The 17,659-nt window shown below is 38.0% G+C and overlaps 3 protein-coding genes across 3 annotated transcripts in view; 2 read left to right on the forward strand and 1 right to left on the reverse strand.

Moving 5' to 3' along the window:
• Window positions 1–1,385: 1,385 nt before the first annotated feature.
• On the forward strand, window positions 1,386–8,769 carry lyve1b (lymphatic vessel endothelial hyaluronic receptor 1b; the record flags this gene model as incomplete). The annotated part of the gene is made up of 6 exons (XM_080028522.1): window positions 1,386–1,389; window positions 6,358–6,520; window positions 6,719–6,858; window positions 7,434–7,859; window positions 8,280–8,358; window positions 8,574–8,769. The coding sequence occupies 6 exons, from the start codon at window positions 1,386–1,388 to the stop codon at window positions 8,767–8,769; spliced, it is 1,008 nt and encodes a 335-aa protein (XP_079884648.1).
• A 1,023-nt stretch (window positions 8,770–9,792) lies between these two features.
• rlig1 (RNA 5'-phosphate and 3'-OH ligase 1) lies at window positions 9,793–15,282 on the forward strand. Its single transcript, XM_080027323.1, has 7 exons — window positions 9,793–9,980; window positions 10,709–10,826; window positions 11,219–11,314; window positions 11,650–11,766; window positions 12,167–12,364; window positions 12,682–12,851; window positions 13,435–15,282. The coding sequence occupies exons 1-7, from the start codon at window positions 9,891–9,893 to the stop codon at window positions 13,621–13,623; spliced, it is 978 nt and encodes a 325-aa protein (XP_079883449.1). The 5' UTR covers window positions 9,793–9,890; the 3' UTR covers window positions 13,624–15,282.
• A 53-nt stretch (window positions 15,283–15,335) lies between these two features.
• The window catches only part of cep290 (centrosomal protein 290), a 58,325-nt gene continuing 56,001 nt past the window's right edge, over window positions 15,336–17,659 (reverse strand). Inside the window, exons 46-48 of the mRNA XM_080028264.1 lie at window positions 16,898–16,971; window positions 16,165–16,259; window positions 15,336–15,637 (exon numbers count right to left, since the gene is read on the reverse strand). Of these exons, the coding sequence (XP_079884390.1) occupies window positions 15,393–15,637; window positions 16,165–16,259; window positions 16,898–16,971 (414 nt within the window). The 3' untranslated portion in view covers window positions 15,336–15,392. The remainder of the gene's footprint in view (window positions 15,638–16,164; window positions 16,260–16,897; window positions 16,972–17,659) is intronic.

Consider the following 17,659-nt stretch of genomic DNA (forward strand, 5'->3'; position numbering starts at 1 on the left):
ACGCCTTTTTCTGACATTGACATACAGTGTCTCTTTGTGTATAATTCCTGAAAAAGGCTTCAATTTAAAACTCAAATGCATATCAAATTTTTATTTTGAATTGCCTCCAAACTGCCTTCTAACACGCTTTTTCTCTTAAACCATGGATATCTGCATATCTTACATTATGTCGTCCCAATTCTGCATTACACATATACAATGCTAACTATCCTATATAGACTGGCACTGCCCGCCTACCTACTTCCGCTCAATTTTCATTTCCCTTCAGTATGAAATGAAGTAATATCTGGTAGACCCAGGCTAGGTACTATCTGCAAGTTACATAATGTACACATATACAATAATGCTTGTGGTCACATTAATACTCATCTACAAAGATCTAAAAAATAAATTAATTGTGTTTGATTTTGAGGTTGGTTGTCACAAGTCTGCACAATTTTTTGTTTTAATCTTTCAGGGGGGAAAAAATACAATGTTTGGCCACGTCCTAATAATTGCAGAAACAAAAAGTTTTCCGTACACAATATTACACCCTCTGCCCTTAGACCTTTGGCTCTACTGAAGAACAACTCCCCAAACAAATTCTTTACCGTGCCTGTGTATTTTTACCACTATACAGTAGACTGTAAATCAAATGTCCCTTGGTGGCCAAAAAAGGTCTGAACTGAACTGAACTGAACTGAACTGAACTGAACTGAACTGAACACACACACACACACACACACACACACACACACACACTCCCCTCTATCCATCTCCTTACCTTCCTCTTCCTGACCAGTTCTCCTTGCAGGTGGTTGATCTGTAGAAATGTCCCGTTGGAGCTGACAGCACTGACGGGACGGACGGCGCGTACAGGTCTCCTAGAGGGTCTACAGAGGCCTTTCACCTCTTCCACTGTCCCGGGCCCGAATCTACTGCCTCTGTTTACGCTACTGCTGCTCAGAGACATAGAGTTATACAGGCTGTCGTCAAACGAGGCCTTCCCTAACGTCTGTAGGTCCGTGTGCGATTTTGCTCGAAGTGACATTTTTCAAATTTGCATAAAATGTTTTGGTTAAAAAATGTCGACGTGTGAAGGTGCTCCAAGATACGACAGGGCTTCCAGTTTGTGCTCAGAGTGTAGGCGTGTGTGTGTGTGTGTGTGTGTGTGTGTGTGTGTGTGTGTGTGTGTGTGTGTGTGTGTGTGTGTGTGTGTTTTGAAGGAAGTTCTCAGTTTTCACGTTGTGTTGACCTCCTAGTGGATCCTATACACACTAGTATCATTTATAATTCATAAGGTAATATGATAGGATAAACCTCCATAAGCCAACACACAGTCTCTATGTTTTGGTATGAGGGTGGACTGGTAATCCTCACACATGTAGTCATATCAACCACCCAACATGGGTAAGCACATATGTTTTCAGCAGGGGGCCACGTCCCAGGGCTAACCTATAGGCCTATAGACAGAGCAGCAGGCCGGGGCAGGGCTGATGGTTACTTGAACCGTTTTCACAAATTTTATAAATATTGTTTATGACACTTTATATGTATTGTTGTGTAATGTTTTTTTGTATGATGAGTCATACTTGCTTTTTTATTTTTATTTTGTATTTTTTGTTCGAAATAAAGACAAAATGAATGACGCCAAAACTAATGTGTAGACACGGGTTCTGTAAACGCGAGTAAACTTGCCAGAGATAAGTTAAATTCAATTCAATTCAAAGAACTTTCTTTTTCCGTTAGGAACTTCATATGTGGAGGAGCATCAGGGTACAACAGTACATACAATATACAAACACACACGCGCACACACACACACACACACACACACACACAGCATCAGCCCGTACTCGACATATGGCAGATAAAAACAATCTTTGCTTAGCCTAGTGAATAAATATTACCTCCATAGAGGAGGAGTAATAATAAAAAAAGTAAAAAAAAAAAAAAATAGTCCTGGTGTTAAAAAAAAATAAAAACAAAATAGAGAGAGAGAGGAGACAGTTCAAAAGGGGTTTTAGCCATTCAAAAGTCTAATGGATGCCGGGACAAAGCTTGACAGGGCTCTGTTTGTTCTCACTGTAGCGGCTCTGTTGTATCTGTGGCCTGAGGGTAAGAGGCAATACTGGCTGTGTAGAGTGTGTGTGATATCCAAGGTGATTAGTGATGCTTTTTGCTTAGTCCTTTTGTTGTAAATGCTGATGAGTGATTCCTGCAATTATTTTGCTGCTCAGTTTGATGATTCTGTTGAGTGGGTTCCTATGGACGTTGGACAGTGCTCCAAACCAGGAAGTGATGTTAAAGGTGATTATGGATTCAATGAAGCATCTGTAGAAGTTTGGCCCACTTTCACAGTGCAAGCATGTTTGACGTCATGACGATGATGATGGCACTAATGTCCCGGAAAACGGTCAGTGGTAAACAGCAGAAAGCAGCATGGGTGAATGCCATCTTCACACATTCACACCGCAGACCAAAGCCAAATGTTAGCGGGTTTAGGCAGGTTTTTAGATGAGTGTAAAAGGGGCATGAGATGATAATGCAGTAAAAAAAACTATGTCTGTAAAAAAACTATGTCTGTAAACTCTTTAAAGTCTTTATGGCAATTTAATATAATAATGATGCCACGTGGAGTAAGCTGTCATACTTTAATATTGGAATTCTTCTTTGTTTTTCAGTGGGTGAAGGGGGCCTTATTCTAGTGTTCCTGATCAGGGAAGTGTGACTGTCTAGCTCCTCCTGCCTTCAGCCTCATATCAGTGTGACACACAGTTAAGCTGTATCCCTTACAGGCCGGTGTTACTCATCCATGCTCCAGCCCCAAACACAGGACGCTCCATTTTTCACACCATATTAGCTGAGTCATCAATCTAGGACATTTATTTTTTATATTTTTATTATTTATACAGGTAAATCCCATTGAGACTCTTTTTCAAGGGAGACCTGTTCCCATTTACACGTTACCATTCACACACACATTCATACACCGGTAGCAGGCTAACTATCGACATTCACACTCGACATGTTGAACTCTCTCACCTTCTTCTTAACTTCCTACGATGAACTTTTAAATGTTCATGAATCAGTCTCATTTTTCCTCTGCTGATCATAAATGACCTGCAACAGCAAACAAGAAGCAAAGTATTTATCTGACACACAGTCACATATAATTTCATTACCTCATCGCGATGCATCCTGCCGTCTCTCTTTCACTCACTTCTTAAACAAATGCACGTGTCACCGGCACGCTGTAACAAAGAAATTTAGAAGTCGTAAACACACTACCGCTTTTGTCCAAAGGTGCTGCTAGAATCAACAAAAACTGAAAGTTCCTTGTAGTCACTTTAAATGGCTTGCTTTCTTTGCAATGCTCAACACTTTAATCGTTTTTTTTGTTATATATTATTATATCTGTATTTTAACTTAGTATTACAATTATTATCAAGTCTCATTTTATGAGTTACACTTTTTTGTGAGAAATTAAACTCAAAGTGCATTTCTGTATGTTTAATACAGTGTATTGGTATTATTATCCAAGGCAGTGATCATATTGTAATGTAATAATACCTCGTTACTGTCAACATTAGAGGTTGGATCGCCTAGTGTGCTGCCCCCTGTGCACATTTTTATTTTCTTAACCTTTATTTATACAGGTAAATCCCATTGAGTCTGTTCCTATTCCCACGTTAACATTCACACACACATTCATATACAGATAGCAGGCTAACTATCAACATTCACACCTGGCAAGGTGGGTGAAGTGTCTTGCCCAAGGACACAACAACCATGACACAAGTGGCAGGGCGGGAATCGAACCGCCAACCCTTTGATCATTGGCCGACCCGCTCTACCACCTGAGCCACAGACGCCCAACAAACAGATGTTACACGCATCTGTGTGTAACATCTGTTTGTTGATGGTTTGGCTGGATCAGTTTTACATGTCATTTGTTCGACGTGTGTCATGGTACACTCTATTATTCCTCTGTGTTGGTTTGAAGCTAAAGGAAGTGTTTCAGTCAGTCAGTCAACAGGGTCAGAGAGCAGCGAGGAGCATGTTATAAACATTAGAAATTACATACAGTTCTGGGGGGAAAAAAAAATTTAGAGACCAGTCTGGATTTTTTTTCTTCAATCTTCATCTCTATGTTATGTAATGGAAATGCTCTTAATTACAATATGTTGGGGGGAATTTGGTAGAAAAATTGTCAGTAGTTTTTAGAAGAAAAACTAAAATGTTAATTTTACTCAAATATATGCCTATAAATAGTCAAACGAGAGACACTGAATATTTGGAGTGGTCTCTTCATTTTTTCCAGAGCTGTATGTGTAAGTAAATATCTGACCAATCTCTGTATGCCTACACATAAGTATGGAAATACCAGTATGTATATGTTTTTTTTCAATGTAGTTGAATGTTATTAAGGTGCCTTTTTCAGTTAATATGTTGTTATTTGTTCATTTTATAAGATGTATTGAAATGTATCTCTATGATAAAAAAAAGGAAAAAAAAAGTGTATATATAAAAGGAAATGACAGTAGAGAAAGAATGGTAGGAGTGACAATGTGGAGGGACAATGTGGAGGGACAATGTGGAGGAAGTTCCCTTTCCGACTGCCCTGTCAGAGCAACATACCTCTGGAAGATAAATGCTGGCAAAGCAGAAAAACTGAAAACCTTAAAGCTATGGTGTGTAACTTTTTTCCATATAAATGAATGTCTGTTACATTCAAGCCATTGACAAAAGAGTCGACACAAAGTTGATTAAGCTATCAGCTCCACAAAACTCTCTCTCTATTTCTCAGTATGGCAGCGTTTACAAATTGGTGTCGCCCCCTGACACTGGCTCAAGAGCTCAGAAGAATCTCAAGAAAGGATTCAGTTGTTGATTCAACTGCTAAGGAAAAAACCTGGACGTACAGCAGAAGATATACAATCCATGCACGTTCACTGAGGACATACCTCTAACAGAAAGTACGCACTATAGCTTTAATTATCCCGAGAGTATTATCTACTGTAATTTACACCAGTTTAAGCTCCTGTTTCCGATCGTCCTGCTTTAATATTTCCTGGAAATCCTCAATGAGTTTTTTATTTATTTTTAACTAGTTTTGTTGAGTAAGCTCCATGGGTCAAATATCAGTGATTCGTTAACCCAACAACACCGGTGTGGACCAAGTAAAGAGTTAGTGTGTGTGTGTGTGTGTGTGTGTGTGTGTGTGTGTGTGTGTGTGTGTGTGTGTGTGTGTGTGTGTGTGTGTGTGTGTGTGTGTGTGTGTGTGTGTGTGTGTGTGTGTGTGTGTGTGTGTGTGTGTGTGTGTGGGTGTTCTAGTGTTCTAGTGTTCTATCTCATGAAGGGGCCATCAAGCAGATTCGACCCCAGCTTCCTGTTTCCTTGCTTAGGACACATCACATATCACATTTTGTCCTGCAGGATTTTCCCCTTCTGCATTTGGTGTTATTCAGTTCTCCAACCTTCAACTTCTTCAGTTATATACATATCTATCTCTCTCTATATACATATATATATATATATATTTAGATTTTATACAAAATATGGCAAGATTTAGTTTTTTTGCTCAATTCTTACTTTTGTCTTTTGCAGCATTTTTCTTGGCATCCAACTCCAGTGTAATTCAAGGTTAGTTGTTTGTTTGTTTTTGATGCAGGTGGTGCGATATATAATAGACCGAATACTGTACAGAACATTCATGTATTTGAGTTAGATTGGGTTTTGTTGTTTGTTAGGATAAGGTTTGAATTTAAATGCATAAACAGTTTTTTTAGATCTGTTAACATGTGATCTTTGGCTATGACTTTTGCGGTCGTCTTGGGTATTTTCTTAAAGGTGTGACGATAAAAAAATCTATGGTCACAGTGTCAGGAATATGTATTAAAAAGGGTAAAATATCAAATATTAACATTAGTTGAATTTGGATGTATGTTAATTGTGTTTTGTTGTTGATAGATGACAAACTGAACACAAATCACGATGCTTTGTTAAAGGACAGTATGCATCTTCATGACATTAAATGCTTTACATTCACACAGATTTAATGACAAACTTTATATTTAATCCAGAATTAATCGTATTGTTAGTAACACACAGTACTCTAAATCTTGATGGTCTAATGCTACGACATGTTGACGTTCCTGCAAGCTTTTAAAAAAATGTATACAGTCTATAGCATACGTTATTTTTTAGTAAAGTGTTACCAAATCAATTATAATCCAGCTTCTAAGGTTAACAGACAACAACAAAATAACGGAGAAAAAGAGACAATAAGAAACTTAAAAACATTTTTAAAAATTAAATTTTAAATTAAGTAATAAAGAATATGCTTTTCAAATGTATGATTTTCTTTCCCGGCAGTGGGTCAGAGTCACAGAGCGGTTGGAGTCTTCCTGCTGATTGAAGGAGCGAAATACACCTTTAACTTCAGCGCTGCCCGAGACGCCTGTCTGTCACTTAACGTCACCATGGCGACCAGAGCTCAGATGGAACGAGCGGTGCAACACGGACTGGAGACATGCAAGTAGGATATTTTTTTTATAACAATTAAAGGAACACTTCACCCATACGGAACCAGCGTTCTATCATTATAATATCTGAATCTGTGGCTTTTTGTTCCCATTCCCTTTTAAAGATGACAGGACACACAGACTATAAGACTATAAGCTGAAACTTCCATCATTAATTCCATTATTTGCACTTTATTTGACTATTTACACAGATTTGGTTGGATGGATGAACAGATCGCGGTCGTCCCTCGACAAACAGCCGACCCAAACTGTGGAAAAGGCAAAACTGGTGTGGTGACGTGGGCCGCCGGCACAGACAAACAGTTTGGAGTGTTCTGCTACAATGTATCAGGTAGCCTTACCCTGTTTACTTACCGAACTGCAGAACAATTACATGAAGCTCCCAACAAATGTTCCAATTTTGGATTTTACTGCTAAGAAAAAACCTGGTCGTACAACAGAAATAAAATCCACGCGTGTCTCATGTAGATGAACCGACAGTGTTGTTGTAATTACTCAGAATTCCTCATGGGGGCGACAGAAGTTATGCACTATAGCTTTAAGCACTTTGTTCCACTTTTGTTGTATTAAATGTGCTCTATAAATACATTCAATTTGATTAATGTGTGCAGCCTTTGAGTCCAAAAAACATTTCCTTTTAAGGGGACAATAACGTTTATCGTATCATATTATTAGCATCGGATAAATGACTAAAATGAAAAAGTGCGCCCGTGGCACAGTGGGTAAGGGCGTCCCCCCCCCCCCTGCAGCAGACCTGGGTTGGAATCACACCCGGGTCAGTTCTCTGCATGTCTTCCCCTCTCTGCCCCATTTCACCTTTGTCTCTACAAATCTATATAATAAATGCAAAAAAGCCAAAAGAATATCTTTAACATTTTTGTTTATAATTTTCCTCACCACCTGCAGATTTAGAGGAACCTTCGAACAGATCAACAGCCAGCCCACAAACCTCCACATTCCCCTCCACAGCGACCCAGACCTTCACACCTGTCCCAGCCCTGCTCCAATCAACCATTAAGAAGACTCCACCTTCCACTGAGCTAGTTACAACCAACACGCCTTCCAGAAAGCCTAGAACAACCAAATACCCAGAGCGGACATCTCTAACTTCAGCTGTTACTCTCCCAGTTATGACAACACATAAAACCAGGATCTCATCCACTATCAAACCCTCCTCCACCCATTCTGCTACTTCTTTCTCTCACCTCATCACCTCAAAACCCACTGAAGACCGTTTGACATTTTCAACTTCGACCACAGCATCTGGTTTTTCTTCTTCGTCTGAATCAGCGGTGGCGACGTCTTCGAGCTCTGTAAAACCTTCTCTAGGAGGTCCGTATTTTTCGTTTTAGATATTTTAAGATTTGATTAAAAAAAATTTGGTGGGTTGTAGCAGCCAATCATTTTTTTTGTTTCATCTTTAGTAAATCATAAAGAACAAGTTCGTATTGGCCGTAAAAAAAAAAAAAAAAAAAACCTATGTAGTAGGTAATGCATAACTATTTTTTTTTATTACGTTATTGTGTCAGAAATTGTATTTCCTTTGTTTGAAAGGGCACTGGGTGACATGGGATGAACTTTGCTAAAGCTCAATTAATTTTAAATTTTTATGGATGCAGCTTTTAATGGATGCATGAAGCCATATAATACATTATGTTTTGTATTTGTATTCTATTATGTGGCTCTATGCATATAGTTTTATTAATGATAGTTCATCATTCATAACATGTTTTTTTGTTTTGTTTTTTACAGACGTCCCTACAGCGCTCATCGTTCTTGGCACCATCCTCCTTCTCCTAACAGCAGCTGGAGTGGTGTTGTCCTACAAACTGTGAGTCACTCATGTCCAATGTGCTGAATTTCTTTACATATTTACAATACAACACATAGCTTCCATTCCCAGTTTAACAACCATGATACCACCAGACAACATTGTTTTAGAGCCTTATCAATGTTTCAACTGAATCAACTGTAAAATTCAGTAACCCATGTAGATACATGTGTTTCTAATATGATTTTTAATTTTTTTCTCGGTTTTGAACCAAGGAATATCTGGACCTTCTGGTCGGAGAGCAAGCAGAAGGACGACACAGAGACGGAGATGTGGAAACACACGGACAGTGAGATGGATCTACAGAGTCAACACGAAGGAGATGAAGAAGAAGAAGAGTCGGACAGGAAGTACTCCAGTGACATCACGCTGTGTGTCAATCCACAAATCAAGGCGCACTCTACAGAATAGCTTCAGGAATTTTTTTTCTGTGATGTTTTTTTTTAAAGTGGATTTTATGAATTACCGTGGCAGTGTTGTCTGAATAATATTTTTCAGACGGGAGGATACTTTACTTCATAAGTGCTTTCATTAGTTTGTTTTCATATTCTAAGTGTTTTAAATCTGCATCAATATTTCAGTTTGTATTTCGTGTGCATGAGCATATGATTGGTCCTTAAAGATTTTTCTGTATTTCTGATTCAGGAATTTTCTGGTGTTTTTAAAAAAAAAGTGTATTTTATGAGTTACCACCGCCGTGTTGTTTGATGAATATTTTTTCAGACGGGAGGATAGTTTACTTTTAAAATGCTTTGATTGGTTTATTGTACTCTTCAAAATGGTGACCATGCCATGAGTGAAAATGAAGTGGTTGTTAATAGGCACATACATTTTTCTTCCAACGTATTGTTACTGAGTTCATAATGCAGCAATGTTTCAGTTTGTATTTCCCTGTTTGTGTGTTTGTTTGCTTGTTTGTTTGTGTGCATGAGCATATGATTGGCCCCATAAGATTTGTGTGTAATGTAGAAGTACATATACTTCATTTTTCATCATCAAATTAAATTTACATTGAAACACACACATTGAGACTGAAGTTTTTCAAACAAATAATTGCTATTTTTTCAGTTTTTACATGAAGAAAGCTGCATTAAAATATTTAAAATCAGTAGAAAAAACAACAGTATTATAAAATGGCGGTATAATACAATTATTTAAAACAATTGCAATATTTTTATTTACTTATTAATATTATTAAAAAGTTAGTTTTGTCTTTAGGGGTGAAATATAAGCAATCCTCTTGATGAAGGTTTCCTGCAGTTTCCAAATACAGTATATCTGACTGATTTACATTACTGACTTACGCACCATTACATGCTCATTAGCGTCTCCACACGGCTTGGAGACGCTAATGAGCCGTTTCTATGTTTCACCAGCGGCAATAAACACAGACGAAGAAGAAGCGCGTCACGTGACAAGTAGAAATCCCATACACATCCACGCTGACTGACACACCATCACATAATTTCCACTCTAATATTAACCGTAACCACAGATTTAAAGGTGAATTTCTACTATTATTAAACGTCAAAATGCGTCGCCTCGGTTCCGTTCAGCAGAAAATCCCGTGTGTGTTTGTAACGGAAGTGAAAGAGGAAGAGTCGAAGAAGAGAGGCTGTCAGGTGAGACTACACTTGCTACACACACACACACACACACACACACACACACACACACACACACACACACACACATGGATTTATTTATCTTCTGCTCCTGCCTCAAGTACACACACACACACACACACACACACACACACACACACACACACACACACACACACACACACACACACACACACACACACACACACACACACACACACAAGGATTTATTTATCTTCTGCTCCTGCCTCAAGTGCACACACACACACACACACACACACACACACACACACACGCACACACACATGGATTTATTTATCTTCTGCTCTTGCCTCAAGTGCACACACACACACACACACACACACACACACACACACACACACACACACGCACGCTCGTTTATTACAGGCTACGTCCATGCTCAGAAGTTCTACTTCAAGCTGGATTATTTACCAATCCAGCCAGTTACGCACAACACGTAATTTTTCATCCTTAAAAATCAACATGGCGCTAATGTTTTGACCATGGACCTATAAAACCTCATCTTCTCCTCTCACGTCAGTAATGAAGTGCGTGGTGCTGCATTACCCATCACCATCACCCTTTAACATGTCCATGATCCACCTCCCTCTCCTAAACTGTTGACTGTAGTCAGTAGATATATTTAGATTAAGATAGAAGATAGACTTTTACTTATTCCATTATGTTTTTCACTTATTTGTTTTGAACTTTCTGTGTCTTTTCAGCAATACCAGGTGGTTGCCACTGAAACGGTGCACCCTGTTGCTATGGAGGCGAACGTTGAATGTGCCATCGCTACAGAAAAGCTGGACGGAACCTGCTGTTATGTTACAGTTTATAATGGTGTGTACGGTGTAACACTACCATATACTGTCAGCCCTCTTCAACAAAGCAGTGCTTCATATTTTATCATGCATTTAAAAAAAATGCTGTTTTTAAGCTTCCCAGATGTGAGAATTTGCTGTCTTTTCTGCTTATTGTAAACAGAACATATACCTGCTTTCATCTTACTAGCATTCAATCAACGATTATGTCTATAGCACTTTTCATACACAGTGAAGTCAAAACAGTGTTTACACAATACAACAAAAAGAAGATTTGCAATTTATTTATTATTTAATTCTAGAAAAAAAAGATTTTTGAAAGTGTCTTTTATTTATTTTATAGATAGATCTTTTGTGAGTTAATGTCTTGCTTTGGACTGTACCAATTGGTGGTGTATCTCCTGCCTTTAGGCCAGCCATACCTCTGGGCTCGACTGGACAGGAAGCCAAACAAACAGGCCGACAAGAGATTCAAAAAGTATCAACACGTTCACAGGAGCTGTAAAGGTATTTCAGTTTCACTTAACAAAATATGTGTAATTATCATAATTTATACATTTTGTCGTTCCTATTTTATTATTCATAGCTGGATGGTTTTTAATGGTCATTTTATATTGGTACCAAAAAATCTTAAACTCAACTTTTTTATGTTAGAAACGTAAACTTTTATGCTGCTCTACGTCAAATCATTTCTGTTTTTTGCATTGTGTCAGATGGGAAGAACAAATTGTAGTTTAAAAATAATAATGACAAAGAACCTTGAATGCAATTTTTGTGTCCCTATACATTTGCCAATTACATACTTAACAATGTTGTACTACTTATCTTTGGTTCTTCGTCAGGTTTCACGTGGAATGTAGAGGAAGATTTTAAGACGGTTCCAGAGACGTGGATCCCGGCTCACAGAGTCAAACACCACGACGGCCATCCACTGCCCGACGAGCACGGACACATTCCAGGTTACCATAGATACAAAGTCTCTCTCTCTCTCTCTCTCTCTTTTTATATCATTTACATGTTTTAAGAGATCCTTACTTCACAAAGATTCACAAAGATTGAAAACACCAGTACCTCACCCAGCAGCCCAGAAAAGTGTACACTAATATATATTATATATATTTTACAGAAAACGAATGATGGATGGACAATAGTTGCACCACAAATAACATTTGATCATTATTTGTTCGGATGGTGCTACATAGTTTTCTTATTTCCATAGTTTTTTTTCTTCTGTAGCAAAAAAAAAAAATGTTAAGGATTTATTTGTCCCCCTCCAAAATATAGAATAATTATGTGCCTGGATCTGTTCCATGTGTATATGTGTCCAGGCTCTAGTATTAGTCTCCTGTGTGTGTGCAGGCTGGGTCCCTGTGGAGAGGGAGAATAAGCAGTACTGCTGGCATTCCTCCGTGGTGGACTATGACGTCATGGCGGCTCTGGTTCTGCGGCCGAGCGCTGAGGACGGCGAGCGGCTGGAGACGGCTGCTGTTCCTCTGGCAGAACTCCTGGAACAAACCCTGGAACTCATCGGGACCAACGTCAACGGGAACCCTTATGGTAATGAGAGGCTGATTTATGTTCATTTGATGTTCATGGAAGGTTTGTGTGTAGGGAGGGTCATCTCTGAAATAAATCAAATTATTTATTCAAAACCAAGCTTGTGGTTTTTCAATTCCAAAAGAATGCCTTGGGGGGATTATGATATGAATTCTGGATCCAAAGTGTTGGCCTCTCTGCTTTGTGTGTTACATTGTTCTGCTTTATTGTGTGCAGTAATTGATTTCTCACAAAGGCAAGTTCCAAAGTTTTGGTCCAGGTTATTCCTGGATTAAACCCAGTGTATATGTAACACTATATTTGCCTTGTCCCAACAGGCCTGGGCAGTAAGAAGCAGCCCGTCCACTGCCTGGTGTCCCACGGCAGCATCAGAATCACAGACCCTCCTCCTGTCAACTTCCAGCAGCTCTGCTCCTGGTTCAGAGAGAGTCCAGAGGGGAGAGTGGAGGGCATCGTCTGGCACTGCAACGACGGCACGCTCATCAAGGTGAACATAACTTTTAACACGTGTGTCCGCAGTTTTGATCAAGATGTTTCATTATAAAATGTTCAGAATGTTCTATATGTTGTTTTAAAAAAAATATATATACAGCCCCAGAAAAAATTAAGAGACCATTTTTTCCTAAATCTTCATCTCTACATTACTTATTGAAAATGCTCTAAATGACAATATTTTTTATTGTGAATGTGGTAGAAATGTTGTCAGTACATTTGAATATATATTATAAAATCAAAATGTTCATCTTGCTCAAACATATGCCTATAAATAGCAAAACGAGAGACACTGAACATTTGGAGTGGTCTCAGACATTTCAAAATAACACATTTGAGAGCTGTAAACAATACTGTGAAACTGTAGTATTTTTGCTTGCGGTTATCATACTGTTCGAATATCATCCCGGCCAATAACTACATACAATTAAGGCAAAGTTCTTATCAAAGCGGCCGAGTTTGAACCCGGCCCAGGCCCTTTGCTGCATGTCAAATCTTCACTGTATTGAATAATCGAAAAATGTCAACAACAAACATGATTGAATGGAATGATTTTGATTGGCCGTTTGTGTCCGTAGGTTCACCGTCACCACCTGGGCCTGCGCTGGCCGGACGGGGACAGTTGCCTCGGTGACAGGCCAGTAGTGATTCACGTTGACGGACCGGTCGACGAACACAACAGCAGCACAACAGACTTATTCTCATCTTTCTCCAGACTCAATGGACAGTGTTTCAGCCGACTGCGGGACATACAATTTGACTTGTAAACAAACCCTGCGTTCCAATACCCATACTTCCATACTATTTAGATGATCTTATAATAATAATAATAATAATAAATTTTATTTATAATGCACTTTATATTCAATAATCTCAAAGTGCTTAAAAAGGGGGAACCTCAAAGAAAGTTTAGCTAAATGCTCTTTTAAAGAGATGTGTTTTGAGGTTCCGTTTAAAAAGAGCTGTAGTCTGTGGGGCCCTCAGGTGGTCAGGGAGGGCGTTCCATAGTCTAGGGGCAGCAGCAGAAAAGGCCCGATCACCCATGGTGCACAGCTTCGTATGTCGGGTTTGGAGGGTGTGAGTGGATCCTGAACGGAGTGTACGTGAGGTTGTCGGGGGGGTCATCTTATGCACTTATATGCTTTTATTAGACAGTTTTGGAGATACAGAGATGAAATGGGGTAGAGCGCTCTAACCACTACACCACCAGCGCCCCTTTCCATGCTATCTAGTTTGCCAGAAAAAAGATTTTGGATGTCCCAAAAAAATGCATGGCAAATGCACTATGCCAAAAGTATGTACAGTATGCCCTTATACATCCAATTGCATTTTGTAGTATGAAAGCCAGCATGCTTAAGTATGTAGCATAGCTACATAGAAAAAGTATGTTATTAGGAACGCAGGGACAGTTCTGACGCTTCGACTATGAACCCACGAGGATTTGTTTCCATGGTGATAGCTGGCAAATAATTCCAAATGAGACGGTTGAACAATTGCTTTGAAGAAATGTGTACAGCTTAAGTGTAGAGAAAATGTCAAAAACCCATTAAAGGTGGAGTCAGTGTTTCTTGAGCGCTTGTTGTTGAATCGCTGACTCAACCTTTAATATACTGTAAATGTTACAGAAGAAAAAATGGTGAGTATGTTAAGTTATATTTAACAGATTTGTCTAGACCGTGTGATTGAAAGCTGCTTTATTGGCAAATACATAAAATCACAAAACTGTACAAATATATAGAAATATGCTACATATTATAGAACAAAAAGTTCAGTATTAACAAACAATAGCATCCTTGTAAGAAGCTACATCACTTTACTGTCTAAATGTAAACGTATATTATCTAACGCCTCAGTGACACTTTATTCCAACAGTTTCTAAGGAATTTTTTTAGGAATGTGAACATTTCAATCTGCTTTACCTAAAAACATGATTGAGTGAACACTGCTGCCATAGCAATATTAAACAAATGTTCACAACTAAAATGGGATTTGACTGTGATGTGTCTAGAGAGATGCTAAGAGCTGGACGTCGTTTGGAAATGTTCTACTAGTACACACTTATACAACAACCTGAGTTTTAGCAAAAACTAAACTATATGTATTTCAATAACTTACTTTGAAAATATATGGACATTTCTTTTTGCTACAATAAAGGAAATTGGCAAAAATTCACATTAAAATCAGGAAAATGGTGAAGAATAAGCAGACAGGATTACAAATCTTGAACAGATGCACAATAAATGTGAGATTGATGTATTCTTGGTTAAAAAGTAAGAAAATAAAATTGTTGTTTTGATAACTGAATTGATTCCTGTATTTAATTTGAGCGCATATGAAGGCTCTTTACATATAAGTATTGTAATAGAAAAAATACACTTTAACTATAAAAATATGGATTTATTTTCCTATTCACATTGTTGCTAGACGAATATTGTCGGTTATCGCATAGTCAACTTTTAAACTCTGGCAACATTCAGGTAACATTTCTGCAGTCCTAACCTCATTTAAAAAGGCACAGTATTGGGTATTAACTGAGTTAGCTCATTGACACATTGGGCAGCTCAACCTTCACACCAAACTGATCACAAACTTTCTTCAGCTGCTCCTCCAGCAGAATGGTTTTCTTCACTTCTAAATTATAATTATATTTCAAGTCTTCGATTTCTTCAAAGAATGTCGGGTCAAAGCTCTCCAGTTCTTTCTTGAGCTTTTTGATCTCAGTTTGGAGTTTGGCTTTGTCCGTCTCGGCCGCTTGAAGGAGGGTTCGCAGTTTCCCCAGGTCTGACAATACAAAGGGATAGACAATTGATAGGAAACGTTTTTTTTTCTTGCATTTTTCATGCTTTATTGACAGTGTAGAGACAGAGGTGAAATGGGGCAGAGACATGCAGAGAACTGACCCGGGCGGGATTCGAACCCAGGTCTGTATATGAGACCACATACAGCTCTGGAAAGAAATTAAGAGATCACTCCACATATTCAGTTTCTCTGGTTTTACTATTTATAGTAAATATAGGCGTATGTTTGAGTAAAATGAACATTTGGATTTTATTCTATAAACTACTGGCAACATTTCTAATGAATGTTAATAAGAATACTGTAATTAAGAGCATTTTTCATTAAGTGATGTAGAGATGAAGATTGAAGAAAAATCTAGACTGGTCTTTTCATTTTTTCCAGAGCTGTATATCTGTATGATTAGCGTGGCTAACTCAGAATTATGCTGCTATATTCAGTTAAGTCATTATTACTCAGAGGAACGCATAGGTTAATTTTAAAGAGACAGTGTGTGTGTTTGGAAGTGTCACCTGGTTTAGAAGACGTCTCGCCGTATCGCTCACTGTATTCGTTCAACCGTTGTTTAATTTCTGAGTTCTCCTTCTCCAATTCTCTGTTCGACAATCTGAAGAGAATCAATGTGATTTTTTTGATTTCAAGTTACAAATGTTCTCAGTTTAGCCTGTAACATATTTTGTCCAGTATCTTGTTTAGATGTCTTGTTGTATAAATTCATTCTTTACTTGATAAACACATAACATTTATGGCTTAACAGCTTTGGAGTGCATATAACTTACGAAACAATAATTTTTATTTTAACGTGTGAATACACCCTTAGTGTTTAACTCCAACGCTGTGGAAACTCCCCCTCAACATCAGATCAGCTAAGAGTCAGGGGCCTCATTTAAAAAAAGCTTTTACAGCCATACCTGTACAGACAGGCATTTGTATGATGTTTCACAATGTCTAATGTAATGCTTTTAGATTTTTATTTTGTAATTTTAATTTTGAATGTTACTATTTTATGTATTTTTTTCTTTTCTTTTCTTCCATTTCTCTTTCGACCACATTGTGAAATAACTTGTTTTATTGCATTCTCTATGTGCAATGTTCTTAACATTTTTCAAGCACCTTGTAACACTGGTGTTGAGAGGTGCTTTTGAAATGGATTTTATTATAATATAATTAATATCAGAAATATTGCACGGCCTTGATGTTACTGTATTATCATTATCACACATTAATACACTCAGTTTAACAAACCTCATGGCCTGGAACTCCTTGGTGAGGCCTCCCTCTGTCTTTGCAGCGCTGGGAAATCGTTTTAGCATGTCGACCTGAGAAATGACAAACCCATAATAACAATTTAAATACATTTTTATAGCACAGAATTTTTTAACTTACATTTTAGTAATATTTACCAACGCGTTAAACAACAAATAACAAACAGAATCTGTAAGGTAAGAATAGTTACAAGACAAAATGCCTGACTTAAAATGTCTTTTTTTTTCTTTTACAGGGCAACTCAACTGATTTTACTAGGGCTGTCAAACGATTAACATTTTTAATCAGATTAATCACAGGATTCTGTGGATTAATCACGATAAATTTTACCATTCAAAATATGCCCGAAAATTCGAGTTTTCTCTGTATATTGTTGTATAAACGGAAAGATAAAGGACAGAAGGTGGATATGTACATTTAAAATGAGTATTTTTATTAATAAAAAATCCAAATGATGGTTTGAATACTGAAAATAAATTTAAATCAAACTAAAATATATACCTACCACACCATAATTCAATTGGTCTGTCTCTTTACTTTGTCTTTGGGCAAATATAGGCTATATAATGGCATTTATTTTGTGAATCTATAGGTTGTGCATTCTTGAATACAACTTGATTACAGTGTGTGTGTGTGTGTGTGTGTACACGCGCGACCACGTCGTAGGGGACTGTTCATTTGTATCAGGAAGCCGACGTTATGTTGATGTCTACTCACACACACCTCTGAAAGCAGACGTTT

Source organism: Ammodytes marinus (assembly GCF_949987685.1).
Source record: "Ammodytes marinus genome assembly, chromosome: 5".
Taxonomy (NCBI): Eukaryota; Metazoa; Chordata; class Actinopteri; order Uranoscopiformes; family Ammodytidae; genus Ammodytes; species Ammodytes marinus.